Raw genomic sequence first — 16,140 nt, forward strand, 5'->3', positions numbered from 1 at the left:
TCAAGCTTTGATATGGCAAGTTTGGAAAGGAAGGGGCAGCAAGCTAGATCATCAGGTCAGACTTTGACTTTCTACTGGTTGAAATAAACTTAACACAATAGCTTTATCAGATGGATAGGGGCTAAGGGCCAACACAGGTTAAGCGGTTCTGTATGCAAGGCCATCCCATTTAGTTCTGCAATTGTGCATATACTTAAAAGCTCTTTGGTGGGCCTCTGATGACAACTACATTTTGGACAGAAGTGGTTCCTACTGAGCATATATAGGCTCATTTGATTCCTGTTGTGGCCATGGTCTCTGGTCCTATGGTTTTTGTGTTAGGAAGTTGCCAATGTTGCAAACCCATAATCACTAACACTCTGGACCTATTGAAATGCTTCAGAATTAAGATATGAAACATAAGTCTTAGAATGAAAGATTTTGTAGTGTTTGCTGTAATAATTATGGGATGAACATCCCTAGAGGGCTACTTTGTGATGCTGTTGATTGCTGTTATGGCCAGAGTACAAACCAAACCTCTTTTCAGGCTCAGCTTGTGCTGAGTTTCAATGGTTATTTCCTGACCATGAGTCTAGATTGAGGGAGATAAATTTGGTTCAGGAGCCAATTTATTTTTAAGAGGGCTGATCCAGTTCCTAGGATTCTTTGAAAAGAGGCTTCACATACAGATCCTGATAACACCTAAGAATTTAGCTCTCTTGAGAAGCTTATTCAAGGCTCTAGGGATCAACTGCTTTTAACTTTCTCTCTAAGGAAACAGTTGAATAGAGGAAAAAGAAAAGAAATTCTCTGAAATGATATCCTCATTACCTCACTAAGATAGATGGGAAATAACCATAGACTTGACATTATGACATCTGAATTCCAATTTCAACTCTGGCCCTGATTCACTTAGAGAACTTGTCAACCAACTCATTTTTAAAGAAGACATATATAGAAGATACAAGCAAGAGCAGAGAACAGAAGATGAATATAAAAATGTGGCTGGGATAGTAAGAATGGTATTAGGAAGAATAAAATTCAAAATAAGCCAAAGTTGGCAAGGAGAGTTAAGAAAAGGCTTTTTATTTTACAGGTGTACTGAGGAAAAGGGAAGAATCAAAGAAGAACTACTCAATTTTTATTTTGCCTCTGCTCTACTTTGTCCCTGAGAATGAACCTTTGGACTGGGAAGGACAGATCAAAACTGGCCACTGAGGACTTGATACCCAAATGGATCAGTGAGTTCACTGATTCAGGAGCTCCTTCCAGAAATACAGATGGCAGCCCATCCAGGTGTGCCCATTCTATATAGTTCTGGTTCGTGTTTTCACAAAAAGAGAGTATACTCAAGATCCTGGAGGACATCTTGACTTTCTCCAAATATCATGAAAGTACCAGTGACTGACTAACTCTGACTATCTACTTATCACTCTTCACTCTTGCCATATGACCAGCCCATTCTCTCTTCCTAGTATATATTTCCTTGACAGTATCTTTTATTCTTGTTCTTTAGAATTGCTCACTAGTTAAATGTTCTGGCCTGTATACACCCACCATGTATCTTTCCATTGGTTTGTGGGTGATAGTGGTATTTCACATCTCACTACCATATAGTAATACAGGTAAAATGTTATTATTGAAAAGATGGGCCTTTTGTAGGAAGCTTTACATCAGTAAAAGAGCCCAAAAGGAGTCCAGCCTGCTCTCCTTCTCCTTTTCAATTCTGGGTTCATCTTGTTGCTTGTCCCATCTACGCATGATACTGGATAGATTCTATAGTGTGTCTACCCAAATGTGCATTGAGAACTGGGCAACATACATCCTTTGTTCCTTTAGATGGTATAATAGTAATTAAATTTAAAGATCCCCCTGTATTGGCTTGGTTTTTGGTTTGATTGTGTTAAAACCCAGAGCTTGTCAATCCCACTTGTGGGATGGACTTGTTGACCTGAAAAGAGAGGTGAACTGGGAGGAGCTGGTGACATAAATTTAGAGAGACACAAGAAAAAGAGAGAGGCAGAAGAACTTTTTGGAAGCAGGACCTTGGAGCCAGAGAGAGACTGAGAGAATTGCTGAGGGCCAGTTTGAATTGCCCAGGACTTTTGAGAACTGCCACCCAGAGATGCCAAGGACTGAGGAGACATGGCTGTTATGCTGGTACTTTGTCTGTCTGTTTTGATGTTGTTTTGCCATATTTGTCCACTGGTGAAGGACAGTCCTGTTGTTGCAGGGGTCTGGGAACCTTGCTGTTGGTTCAGAAGCCCGAAGAAGGATTTTCTTGTTGTATGTTTACAGAAATCCTGGAAGAGGTTTTCAGGGGTCCTAGGACTGTTCTGCAGACAGAGAATGAATTAATGAAGAGACTGGCAATGTATCTTGTGGCCTTGCTAAGCTTTGTCTCCCCAGGAACCAAGATTGCTGAGAACTTGCCTCTGTGTCAAGATGAAGAAAAGACCTCCATTTGGGTATTAAATGATGTGCTTAAGCTTGCTGTAACTCTGGGGTAGATTCAATTGTGATCCAAGGGTGGGGAACTTTTGACCTTTTTGTGGTCTGTGATTGAACAAATGAATGTACTTTACTTATGATTGGAAACTAATCTCCATTTGAGAAGAGGGGCTTTGTGATGGACTAAATGAATGTACAGCCTAGGGGTGGAGTAGTATTTAGAAGAGGGACTTTGTAATTGATTAAATGAATATAATGTCCAGGGGTAGAGTAGTACTTGATTAAATCAGGTAGTACTTGGAGATTATTGAATTACACTGAGTAAATGCTGTATTTTGAATGGTGTTAAATTTTGATTCTATCTGTTCTTAATTTGTCACTGAATAAAATGGAGAGCACCTATGCTGGCATTTTGAACCTTGGGAAGTTGCCTTTGCTTGGCATTACATTACAGATGGTCTGGTCAAACTCTTTTTTTAGTGATAACAAATGCAGAAGATAAATGAGGGTTTAGTCAGAGAGCTTGATGAGGTCGGATGAACTGTGATTGCTGAGTCACTGGCAGTGATCTCTTATAGATCACAGAGAATGAGAAATATACCACTGGGCTCAAGAAGGACAAATGTTTGTTTTTTCAAGAGATAGAATCAGCAAATTATATGCCAATGCATTTGACTTTGATTTCTTTAATTTTTGCAACACTTTTATTAAATAAATAGTATGATCACAAAGGGATGGCATGATTTTATAAGTATAAGATATTCTAGATTAATCTTCCTTCCTTGATGGGTTATTAAATTAGTAGAAAAGGGAAATGGAGATAGAGCTTTCCTTAAAGTTGGCATTATATGGTGGCCTCAGAGCCACTGACTTGAATCAGGTCCTACCTCCGAAAAATATTATCTGTGTGACTCTAGGCAAGTCACTTAAGGTCTCAAGAAGGACAAATGTTTGTTTTTTCAAGAGATATAATCAGCAAATTATAGGTCAACATAAGAGGAAGAGAAAATTCTGATCTGCATTGGGAAAGTGACTTTCCTCATCCCTGAGTTCCTTATATCAGTGAAAATACTGATATAAGTACAAAAATTATATAAGTATAAAAAATAGTCCCTATCCCTACAGTTTACCTAGATTTTAGAAAAAATATTTGATAAGGTATCTCATACTAACCATGTGGAAAAATGGAGGAACATGGGCAAGGTGACAGTACAACTAGATGTTTTAGTGATAGTACAATTCAAACGGTCAGAGTCAGAGAACCATTTATAGTCACTTGGGAATAATCTGGTTGGAAGTTTCTTTGATCAAAGTAGAAGAGACTAGACAAAAACAAATATTCAAAGGAGAGAGTTCATAGGAAAGAGAAGTTGTTATATTAAGAAGGCAATAGCCAAACATTATACACTTTTGATAGTATCCCTACAAAAGGTCTGTTCCCTTTCTTTGAATTCCCAGCATTAGGGATAGTGCTTGGCATACAATCGACACTTAATTACATACTTGTGGACAGTGTGACTGCTCTGCAAACCCCCAAACACTATGCAGATATCAGATGTTATCATTACCATCTTTAGCCCTAAGGGGCTCAAGGAGTTAGAAGGCAAGGTAGGTTTTTGTTAGGAACAGGTCTACAAATAAAAATCAGTGAATGCCAGGCAGACTGTCATACAAGTAAGTCAGAACTACGTGATCTGGGAAAACTGCAGGAGCTTGGAGGTTATAAAAGATGTAATGTCAGGAACATAAAAGATACATATGAAAGAAAAAAAGTCTTTTACTCAAATGTCAAGCTTTCAAGAAGTTTACCTTTCTTTTATCCTTTTTCTGTTTCTTTCAGGGAGCTGAAAGCCAGCAGTTTAAAGCAAGACCTTTCTAGTTATACTCCAAAGGCATTATGTTTCAGAAGCATCCTACCCTTAAGTGTTCGGGTGACTTTCATATAAGTGTGATATACTGCATGGCCACACAGATGACTAAGAAAGGAGAGAGTCAGGAGTAACAATAAAGTTGATAATATTGATAGGATCGAAATATTCCTTCATAAGCAAGCATTTATTAATTGACTACCATGTGCAGAGGACTATGGTAGGTACTTTAGAGAATGCAGAAATATCTAAGGTGTCATTTCTGCCCTCTAAGACATTACAATCTATTCACTGTCAATTGGGAAGATTCTATTTAGAAGTTCCTTTCATCTTTCAATAAATCAAAGCAGACCAGGATGAAACATGGTCAAAGGAGAAAATCTGTAGGAAAAAGAGGTTCCTATAATAAGAAGGCAATAGCCATATCCCCATATACATAATACTGGCCCCAACTGCTTTCAATGGATATGGCCTTAATCTGCCCTCTCTGCCCACGTTATGTCTTGATATCATCTAGGTTATTCTTTTCTTGTTTATGACAAAATGACACACAAAAAATAAAATTGCCCTTGTATAGTTTTGAAAACACATACACACACGTGCACAAGGACACACACACGTGCACGCACACACAAACATAAACACACACAGAGCTAAATCCTGATTTCAATGCAGCATTTGAATTTCCACTGCACAGTTCCACTGGCCTGAAACGAATTATTGTATTTTATGTAGTTATAATTTTGAACACTCTGAATACAAATACATGTGACTGCTTCATGGAACTGATTATTTGCTCAAATTGGGACTGACCTGTACATGCATACATGTGTATACACACACACATACCCCCATACATACACATATATTCTCTAGGACTGAGAATAGTCATATTAAAGTCAAAGTACTATATATCTGTGTATATATATGTAATATATATTTGAACATAAGGAGTATTGACTATATACATAAAATAGAAGTAACAAAATATGTGTGTATTATAGATTTTATATGTATGTATGTACCTATTTATGTATGTATTTTTAACCTGTCATGTGATGATGAAGTTTTGAATTGAAATGTAAGCTGAGGAGTATAATGAAACTAAAGGACGTTTTTAATATTAAAATTCTTACTCATGTCTGAGCCTTGGGCATAAAAGACCTTTTCCTGTGAGCTCATCTGAGATCTGATGAGGTTAAGGGAGGTATTGGGATACAGGAGAAAGAATGCTGGCTTTGATGTCAGAGGACTGGGGTTAAGATGGTGATTACTTTTGTGATGATGGGTAAGTCTCTTAACTTCTTCGACCCTCACTCAGTTTCCTCACCTGTAAAATCAATAGTTGGAATAGATGGTGTCTGCAGACCCTTCCAGCTCAATGATCCAAGTAATTCTCATTGCATTTTTGTCTATGAAACCCTAATGGGGTGGGGAACCTGTAAGGACACATGTGTGTGGCCTTCTAGGTCCTTGGGTATGGCCTTCTGACTGAATCCAAGTTTTACAGAGCAAATTCTTTTATTAAAGGGATTTGTTTTATGAAGTTTGGATTCAGTCAAAGGGCTGCACTTGAGGACCCCTGCAAATGCTTGAGTTTTCTTGGTGACTCAAGACCATGATAAAAATTAGAACTTCAGGGTGTCTAGACTTCAAACTTTGTCTTCAGAATGACAATATGTTTTTACCTATTTAAGGTCATCATCACCAATTTCTCTCACTCTATTTCTTTTCTTTGCTTTTCTGGAGGGGGGAAAGCAGGGCAATCAGGGTTAAGTGACTTGGCCAAGGTCACATGTATGTGGAATGTTAGTGGAATGTAAGTATCTGAGGCTGGATTTGAACTCAGGTCCTTCTGACTCCAGGGTTGGTGCTCTATTCGCTGTGCCACCTAGCTGCCCCCAATGCTCTATTTCTCTATTCCACACAAAAGTTGATACTTTTGTAGTGAAAAACAAGCACTCAAAAGGCTTTGGGCATGTTGCGTGTGAGCTTAGAGATGGAGAAGAGACTTACTGTTGGTTGTAAAGTTAACCTCCCCCTCTTGGGGAGTGGCATCTGCATCTTGGACTACTTGCAATTCTCCCACAGTTCGGACGGTGGGGTCCAAAGTAACAGAGCTTTCATTTACGGTTGTGTCGCTTGCACCTGTAATCTGATTGGTTGGTGGCCCTCCTATGGAACCTTCAAAGTCCGGTGGGATGTCATCTATGCAGTCTGCATTGGGCTGGTTAAAAAAATAAAGAAAAACACTTTGAAGTTTATTTGCTGTAAAACCAATGTCAATGTAGGAAGGAGAAAGAACCTATTTTAGACTCTAATTATATGACAGCTCTGAGCCCAAATTCCAAGAGTACAAATATGATCAACAATAAACATCTATTAATATGATTTGTTTTCTTTGAATAATAAAAGAACCTTCTTCATGGTTTTCTTTTTTGCACTTTATACTTTACTAAATAATGTCTATACGATTTCAATAAAATAAACACGAAAAGTTTCTTTATTCCTTCAAACTCTTCCATCTGGATGGAGGGTCATGCTGTGGGTGTGGCAAGTCTGGCAATGGCCACAGATTAAAACTCCTATAGGACATAACACAGTTCATTTATAGGAATGGTATTTTCTTTAAAATGTTTGTTCATAGATGAGACACATTTGACAGTAGGAGCATTATCCCCAAAGACTTGTGAATTGTTTTTATCCTACAGAAAAAGTTGGGGAGGAAAAGGGGAAGGGCAGACAGAAATATGTTTGACTTTTACCTGGGAATTGCTGATTTAAAAAAGAAATAGATTGAGGTTTTTGGTGTTTGAATGAAAAGCTCATATTCCAAAAGAACCTAGAACAAAACTTCTCATTGTTGTATATGCAGTGATTCATCACTGAAACACCCAAATTAAAATTCACAGAATCTTATGCATTGGAAAGATTCTTGGAGGTCATCTCATCAAACCTTCCATCCAGTGCAAGAATTTCAACAGCAACTCTGATAGAAGGTTTTCTAGTTTCTGCTTGAATACCTCCAGTAACAAGTGGCTCACTATTTCCTGAGACAGCTCATTTCATTGATGGACAGTTCTAATTTTTATAAAATTCTTCCTTAAATTAAGTGAAATATTCCACCCTGTTACTTTTACTCATCTGTCGTAGTTCTTCCACATGGAGTTAAGACAAAAATGTCATTGCTCTTCTGTGTGACAGTACATTAAGTGTCTGAGTACAGGAGGCGTATCCCTAATCGCTTTCCCTTCCCATCTCCTCCCGATCTTATCTTAAAGAATATAAAACGTGAAGAATGGAAATATACTTATTTTTATTCTGTTCTTAATTGCAGTGGGGATGGAGATTGCTCTGATATACTTCTCCATTACGCCTTCTGGCACAGGTATCTTTGTGTACTCATGTCCAGATTGGAAACCCCAGGCTTTCTGTACGAGGCTATCCTTTCCCTTAAATTACTAAGGTTTTTCATTTTCATTTTTAGCAGCTTGTATACTCTATATGTGGCAAGAGGAATGAGAAAAATAATAAGAGGGGAAATGAAGGGTTGGGGAGATTTGGCTGCTATTGATGAATTGTCATTCTCCAGGTTGGCCTCTGAGTCTTGTGAGAGTAAGAAGGTTAGAGATTGTCCATGGTGGGCAGTGTTCAGGAAGAAAAAACAGAGTTAAAGGCAAAAATAAATTGTTTTAAAATTTAAAGTTCATTAAAATGCAATCCTAATAAAAGATTGAAAATGATACAGTCCAACAGTGATGAAGTGTTGAAGCAAAAGTCACTTTAATATATTATTGGTGGGACTAGTACAAAAGATTTGAAAAGCAATCTGCAATATGAAAAGAATTGAAAAATCAATCATATCACTGGATGCGGAGTTTTTGTTGTTAGGATTCTATACCCACATCATAAAAAGGGAAAATAGGGACAATTTACACAAAAAATATTCAGTTTCTCTATTTATAATAGTAAAAAAATTGGAAACAATCTCAATGCTGAAGAACTGGAGAAAGGATGAATAAATTGTGATTTATTAAATGTAACAGAATACTAGGTAAAAAAAAACCAATAAATTTAACACATACAAGGAAGTGTGGAAAAAGCAATCAGGGTTGGTTCAGAGCGAAAGCAGCAGAACCAGAATTGTATTATATACTGATTACAATGACAAACTACAACAAAGAACTTTTTCAAGTAGGAAGAAACACAAGACCTAAGGCCTTTAGAAGGGCTGGAAGGGAAAGCAAAACAAAAAATGTCTGTTATGTGTTAGTTACTTTGGTTCTGCCTGGTTAATGGTTAAGAACTTGGGGGAACATCCCCATCTTTGCCTCCTTTTTATTTTCATTTGTCTTTTTTCTTGCAGATGAGGCAGAAGTTTAATATTTTAAAGCGGAAATCTGTTGTTGCTATGCACAGATGGGATACATAGCAATGTTCTACCAAGCACTCAGTGAACATTATATTTATAGGGGGGGAGAAACGAATTTGGAAGAAAGTTCACATAAAGCAGATGCTTTTCTTTTCTAGAAAATTGCCTGAATTTTATCCCTCAGGTGTATCTATTGCAACATAGTTAAAAAAATACTTCTAATAAAATTCAACATGCCCTCTCAAAATATGTTAGTGAGAAGCAGCATATTAACATAAAATGAGTATTGGACTTGTAGTTCAAAGGTTATTTATGTTTTTAAATTACATATAAAAACAATTCTTAACATTCTTCTAAAAAACTGTGCCATGGAAAGATGATATTTGTAACACATGAGACCTTTCTCAGTATGAGTAGCTGGAGGAAATAGATATGTAGGTAGGTAGATAGAGGGATGCCACAGGGTGAGTTGAATATGAAGGGATGATTTCTTTTGTTTTTGTTTATTTATTTATTTATTTATTTATTCATTTATTTATTCATTCATTCATTTATTTATTTATTCACTCATTCATTCATTTATTTATCTATTTATTTATTTTGGTTTAGGCAGAGCAGGTCATATTTGACTGACCAGAGTCCAGACTAGCCTTGTGCAGTGGTCAGCATTTCAATGGTATTCATACATCTGTATGGCTTCTTTTGTCAACCTTTATTCCAGTGATCCGTTTCCCTCCAATATCATAATTAGTTTTGTTTTGTTCTTTAATTAAAAAATGTTGAGATAAAGCAGCCAAATTTCAGCCAGTCCCATGCTACTGAATACAAACTCATAATTCCTATTTTCTCTATGCTTGTCCAGTCTTGTTAACCAGAATGAAGAAAGGTTGGTTGGACAGCAGACATACACTTGGTTGGAATTGAGGTTCAGCTCACTCTCCTGCCATGTCTGGTCTAATTGCCAATGATATGGCAACAGAAGCCAAATCTTCAGCTGGTATCCTTGGGTCCTTGAATTCTGCTCTTTCTGAATTAGAGTCAATTCAGTTTCCAGTCCTGAGAGGGCCGGAGAGAGCCAAGTGACCACTCTGATTTCTATATGCACTGATTTGCAATCAAGAAGAGTGATGCCAGGCATTTGGCCTTTAAAGAAACTAATTGCTTCATTGCTTGCATTGGGCCTTCTATTTTTTTTTTCATTTTTCAAATGCTTTATTAACTTCTAATTTACATCATTAATTTCCACCAGATTTTGAGTTACAAATTTTCTCCCTGTTTTCCCCCTACCCACCACCCCAGAACAGCAGTCCCACAGGTTATCCCCTCCTCCAATCTGCTCTTTCCCATATCTTCTACCATACCCCCTCAGACTTTTCCAGTAGGGCATGGTGGATCTCTATGCCCCAGTGCCTGTATATCTTCTTTCTCAATTACATGTAAGATAGTATTAATAATAGTATATATCATTTTAAACATTTGATTTTAAAACTTTAAATTCCAGATTCATTCCCTTCCTCCCTTGTCACCCACCCTTACTGGGAAGGGGACGATTTCTAAAAAAATAAAATTAAGAGGTGAGAGAGGAATATATTGGGAGAAGGAGAAAGGGAGAGATAGAATAAAGTAAGTTATCTCACATAAAAGAGGCAAGAAAAAGGTTTTACAATGGAGGGGAAGAGGGGGGAGATGAGAGGGAATGAATGAACCTTACTTTCATAGGATTTGGCTTAAGGAGGGAATAACAATAATTGGGTATCTTACCCTATAGGAAAGTAAGGGGGGAAGGAGATAAGGGGGTGATGATAGAAGGGAGGGCAGACTGGGGGAGGAGGTAGTCAAAAGCAAACACTTTTAAGAAGGGACAGAGTCAAAGGAGAAAACAGCCCAAGTGGGGGCAGGATAGCATGGGGGAAAATACAGTTAGTCTTTCACAGCACTATTATGGAAGTGTTTTGCATAACTACACATGTATAACCTATATTGAATTGCTTGCCTTCTCAATGAGTGTGGGTGGGCAGGGAAAAAGGGAGAGCATTTGTAACACAAAGTTTTAAACAAATGTAAAAAACTATTTTTACATTCAACTGGGAAATAAGATATACAGGCAATGGTGTAGAGAAATCTATTTAGCCTTAAAAGAAAATAAGAGGAAATGGGATAAGAGGGGAGGGCATGATAGAAGGGAGGGCAGACTGGGGGAAGGAATAATCAGAATGCATACCATCTTGGGTTGGGGGGGGGGAGATGGGGAAAAAATTTGGAACTCAAAATCTTGTGGAAATGAATGCTGAAAACTAAAAATAAATAATTTAATTTAAACAACTGTTTCACATTCTCTCTCTCCTTCCTCTTCCCCCTCATTGAGAAGGCGAGCAATTTGATATAGATTATACAGGCGCAGTAAAGCAAACCATATCTGCATATTAGTCATACTGTGAAAGAAAACACAGACCAAAAGATAAAACCCAAGAAAAATAAAGAAAGTTAAAAAAAATGCTTCAATTTGCATTCATACTCCATCAGCTCTTTCTCTGCATATGGGTAACATTTTTCATCATAAGTCTTTTGGAACTGTCTTGGATTACTATATTGCTGAGAATAGCGAAGTCATTTACCGTGGATGATTGTAATATATTGCTGTTTCTGTGTGCAATGTTCTCCTGGTTCTGCTCATTTCACTTTGCATCAGTTCATGTAAGCCTTTCTAGTTTTTCTAAGGACATTCTGAGGGTTATTTCTTATAGTACAGTAATATTCAACCACAATCATATGCTGCAATTTGCTTAGCCATTCCCCAGTTTCTAATTCTTTGCCACACTAAAAGAGCTACTACAAATATTTTTGTGCACATAAGTCCTTTTCCTTTTTGTTTCTGATCTTTTTGGGATACAGACCTAGTAGTGGCTGAATAAATTCTCAACTCCAATGTCTCAATTTTCTCATATCCTCTCTAACATTTGTCATTTTCCTTTTCTGTCATATTAGCCAAACTGATAGGCATGATGATGGTACAATACCACGTGATCTTGAACAAGTCTCCTACCTTCCCTGGGCCTCAGTTACCTTCCCTGTAAAATGAGGGGATGGACTTAGATGACTCCTGAGGTCTCTTCTAGCTCTAGCTCTATATGATCTGTAAAATGAAGGGGCTGATGATTTTCCAGTCGCTTCCAGATCAGGAATTTCTATGATGTTGGTTAGAGGGCTAGTATAGTTGTGGTAGCCATATTGGAGCCTCACTAGGTTACTCTGGGTAGGAATGACAGCTGTTTTATTGTATTAAACTCTGTAAATTATGAGAGCATTAGCTTGCCTTCAATTTGTTAGTTCACAAAGGTAGTTGCTGAACTTCTTATCTTTGGATGAATCAGCCTGAAGAGGAGCAAAGGAAGGTACTTTAAGAGATACAAAAAACAGAATTTCTATCAGCAGGAACAGACAGAATTTTAGTTCAGACATAGGGAAGAATTCCCTGACAGGGAGGCCTGAAGGCTACCCAGAGAGAAGTGGATGCTGAATAATAAAAAAGAGTCTGTGGGAGAAGGGGGTTGCTGGGGAGGAAGGGGTGGGACTCCACGGTCTCTGAGGGCTCTTTGAATTCTAAAGATTCTGTGAATCTGGCAGTTTCATCTGTTTGGAATAGTTTAGATGTGGTTCTTCCTACTGGAAGGATTAGATCACCTTTTAAGGGTCTTTCCTTCCTTCCTTCCCTCCTTCTTTCCTCCCTCCTTCTCTTCTTCCCTTCATCCTTTCCTTCCTTCCTTCCTTCCTTCCTTCCTTCCTTCCTTCCTTCCTTCCTTCCTTCCTTCCATTCACTTACTCATTCAGTGACTAGATCATATCACTTCAGGAATATATCATTTATATTTTCATTCAGTGCCTATATTGTATCACCTCAAGAATACTTCATTCATTCAGTATCTCTATTATTATGCCTTAAAAATACTTCATTCATTCATTTAATTAGATTAATTAGATCATTTCTTAAGAGCAAGCCCTTTCAATTATTTATTCATTAATTCATTGTTCATTTATTAAATGTTAGGCAGTGGGGACATAAACAGAAACAAGACAATACCCACTGCCCTCAAGGACCTTATTGGGAGGAAAAACCTCAAATATACATATTAGTAAATGCTCAGTAGTTTCTGGGGTAGAGAGTGCTAGAACTTGGGAGGAATCATGGAAATGCCTTAAGCCAAGTCTCAAAGAAACCTATAGATTCTCAGAGGTGAAGGGGAACTGTGAGTACAGGCCAGCCTTGGGGGACTGCCTACAAAGGCATGGAGATGGGAGATAGAATGATATCTGTATAGTCAGAATGCAGAGTAGATGAAGGGAGACATTTATAAAAAGCCTTGAAAGGTAGGTCGTTATTATTTTTGTTCAGTTATTTCGGTTGTGTCCTACTCTTCCTGATCCCATTTGGGTTTGGGTTTGTTTGTTTTTGCAAAGATACTGGAATGGTTTGCAATTTCCTTCTCCAGCTTATTCTACAAATGAGTAAACTGAGGCAAACAGTGACTTGCCCGGGGTCACACATCTAGGAAGTGTCTGCGGCCAGATCTGAACTCAGGAAAATGAGTCTTCACCCAGCTGTCCTACTAGAAGGTAAGTAGGCTGGAGTTCAATTGTTAAAGGTTTTCAGTGACAGAGAAGTTTCTTTTTTAATCATAGAAGCAAAAGGGAGTCACTGGGGATATTTCAGGACAAGAGTAACAGAGCAAAAAGGATGCTTTAAGAGTGTTTATTTGGCAACCGTGTAGAGGATGAGCCATTGAGGGGAAAGATCTCAGGCAAGTAGGAGACTATCATGATACTCCAGGAAAAAGGTGCTAAGGGCTTGATTTATGGAAATGGTTACATGAGTAGGGTAGAAAGGGATTAATCTGATGGATATCAGAGGTGGAATTTGATAAAACTTTGCACCTGATTTGATGTCTATGGTGAGGAGGCAAGGTTGACTCTAAGGTTGTGGACCTAGAAAGGGTGACCACAAGGATGGTGGTGCCCTCAAAAGAAAGAGGGAAGGAAGTGAGGGCAAAGGGTGAACTTTTTAGGGGGTGAGGAAGGTAATGAATTCTGTTTTAGACCCATTGAGCTTACATTTATGATTCCATACCTCCAAATGCGGGAGAAAATTCAGAAGTAACCTGGATCATTTTTCAGTACCACTCAAAATGGATGCTTTGGGAAAGCACAGTTACTTAAGGTGGTTTGTAAAGCTGCAGAAATTAGATGCTTCACTTTTCAGAGGCTGTTCTGTTTTCAGTTGCTTATATTGATTGAATTTATTAGTCAACTATTGTGCTAGAAAAGGTGAGTGACATCACTTATTCCAGTATAATTAGGATGTCATTATTCTAGAATAATGACTTGGTAATTATATTCAGACAATTCTGAATAAAGTTTAATTCAAATTTGGCAAATACAATGAACCAGGGCTGGGATCTCTAAGCCTTGCTTCCTTCAGCAATCATACTTGCAAGTTTGAGAAATAAACTCAAATGAAACTATTTTAAAGAATGAATAGACAAGCTCAACTTATTTTCACATACACTTCAGAGAGGTGTCTGGAAGTCTACAGTATGGGTAGAGAAAAATGCAATTAAACCAAGAAGCTAAATATTACAGACTTCATTTGGTGTTTCTGGTCATAATTCTGATGGGATAATTCTAGAACTATATCTGTTATGAATGATGATGGTAGTGTGTGGAATGACTTACAGTGAAGTATCCCCATTCTGAATATCATATATACATTCTTATTACTTCCTTGTATTTTGTAACTAAGTTCAGTATTGTTTCCCCATATATATGTAAGTCATTGTATATTTCAAGGTAATGTAAGACCTATTGAGTATTAATACAATTGATTGGATTAACTATTGAGACCAAATTAGAGGTGTTTCTAGATTGGGGAGTTTAGGGAAAGGAATGGTAGTGTGAGAGATAACAAAGGGTTAAGTTTCTACAGAACTGCAAGAATTGCTGAACAAGACTACTGATAAAAAGTAACAGGCAGTAGCCTTGGGAGGAAGTTGAGTTCCTAGTCCTTGGGGAAGTTGAGGCAGTAGCCTTGGAAGGGAGTTGAGTTCCCAGAGAACTCCTAGATAATATTAAAATGAAACAATATAGAACGGAAGGAGCTGACAGCAGCAGGTGGATTTGACCAATCAGAGAACAGGCAGTGGCCTTGGGGCACCCATGCCCAGATAAGGATGTATCTAGGTTAGACTGAAGGGGGCACAATATTCTGAGGTTGTTACTGCGCTTGCATAGTGAACCTCGTATTATGTATGTTATCTAACAAGATTAGAGCCTCATTAGTAATAATTAGGTTAATGTTTGGGAGAGGCGTGTAACCCTTGCTTATTTAACCCAGCTTTGGCTTCTGTACCTCGGCCTCCTCCCGCCTGCTTCTTGTGAGATTCTAATAAATCTTTCTACCTTCACTTTGAGAGTTCTCTGAGTAGTCAATTTGGGTTAGGGTCTCTGTAGCCCACACAGTAGCAATGAAAATAACTCCCATTTTGATGTTATTTGAAAGTTTGTTAGTCATCTCCTTCCCAACTTGAGGATAGAGATAATGAAGGAAGCTTTGAAAATATAAATAACTGGCAAGAAAAACCATTCCAATGGATCTTTGATTTGGAAGGGAACTCAGACCCCAGCTGGTCTGAGCCACACCTGAACAAGAATTTCCTCCATAATATCCCTGATGAGTGTACTCCAGTGTTTAAAGGGGAACCTGCTACTTCCCATGGTCACCCCTCCACTTTTGAACAACCTTACTCAATAATAAATTTTTCATGATATCAAGTGCAAATTTGTCTCTTTGTACTTTCCAGCTATTGCTCCTAGTCCTGACCTCAAGCCAGGGAGAACAAGTGTAATCCCTTTTCCATGTGATGACTGTTGAAGAATATTTGAAGAAAGCTACTATGCTGTCAAACAAATGTCTTCATTTAGCTTTGAAGTACTGCAAGGATTTTGGAGCCCAAACATCTTCCACATCTTTCTCCTCTCTTCTCTCTTTCCTCTTCCTCCTTCTTCTTTTCTCTCTGTCTCTGTCTCCCTCCCCACTTCCCAGTGTCCATTCTCTATGTCGCTCTTTCTTTGTCTCTTTCTCTCTCTCTTCCCTACTTCTCTTTCTTTTCCCCTTTCTCATTTTCTGTCTCTTTTTCTCCCCCTCCTCTCCCCTTTCTCATTCTGTCTCTTCCTCTTCCCACATTTTCTCTCCCTTTCCCCCTTTCTCATTCTCTGTTTCTTTGTATTTCCATCCATCTCCCTAACTCTCCTCTGTCTCCCCTTCTCTCTCCTCTCCTCTCTCTCTCTCTCTCTGTCTCTCTGTCTCTCTCTTTCTCTGTCTGTCTGTCTGTCTGTCTCTCTGTCTCTCTCTCTTAAGGTGTCTGTCTCTGTCTCTCTCTCTCTCTCTGTCTCTCTCTCTCTCTCTCTCTCTGTCTCTGT

General features: G+C 38.2%; 1 protein-coding gene across 3 annotated transcripts in view; it reads right to left on the reverse strand.

Moving 5' to 3' along the window:
- The window catches only part of RNF150 (ring finger protein 150), a 386,314-nt gene that overhangs the window by 63,188 nt on the left and 306,986 nt on the right, over nucleotides 1–16,140 (reverse strand). For all 3 annotated transcript variants that reach the window (XM_069105421.1, XM_069105420.1, XM_069105419.1), the window contains one exon: nucleotides 6,315–6,525. In XM_069105421.1, coding sequence (XP_068961522.1) covers nucleotides 6,315–6,525 — 211 coding nt within the window. The remainder of the gene's footprint in view (nucleotides 1–6,314; nucleotides 6,526–16,140) is intronic.

The sequence above is a fragment of the Petaurus breviceps genome, unplaced genomic scaffold (genome assembly GCF_028583685.1).
Source record: "Petaurus breviceps papuanus isolate PSGF00001 unplaced genomic scaffold, PetGlider_PUasm1.0 76, whole genome shotgun sequence".
NCBI classification, from domain to species: Eukaryota; Metazoa; Chordata; class Mammalia; order Diprotodontia; family Petauridae; genus Petaurus; species Petaurus breviceps.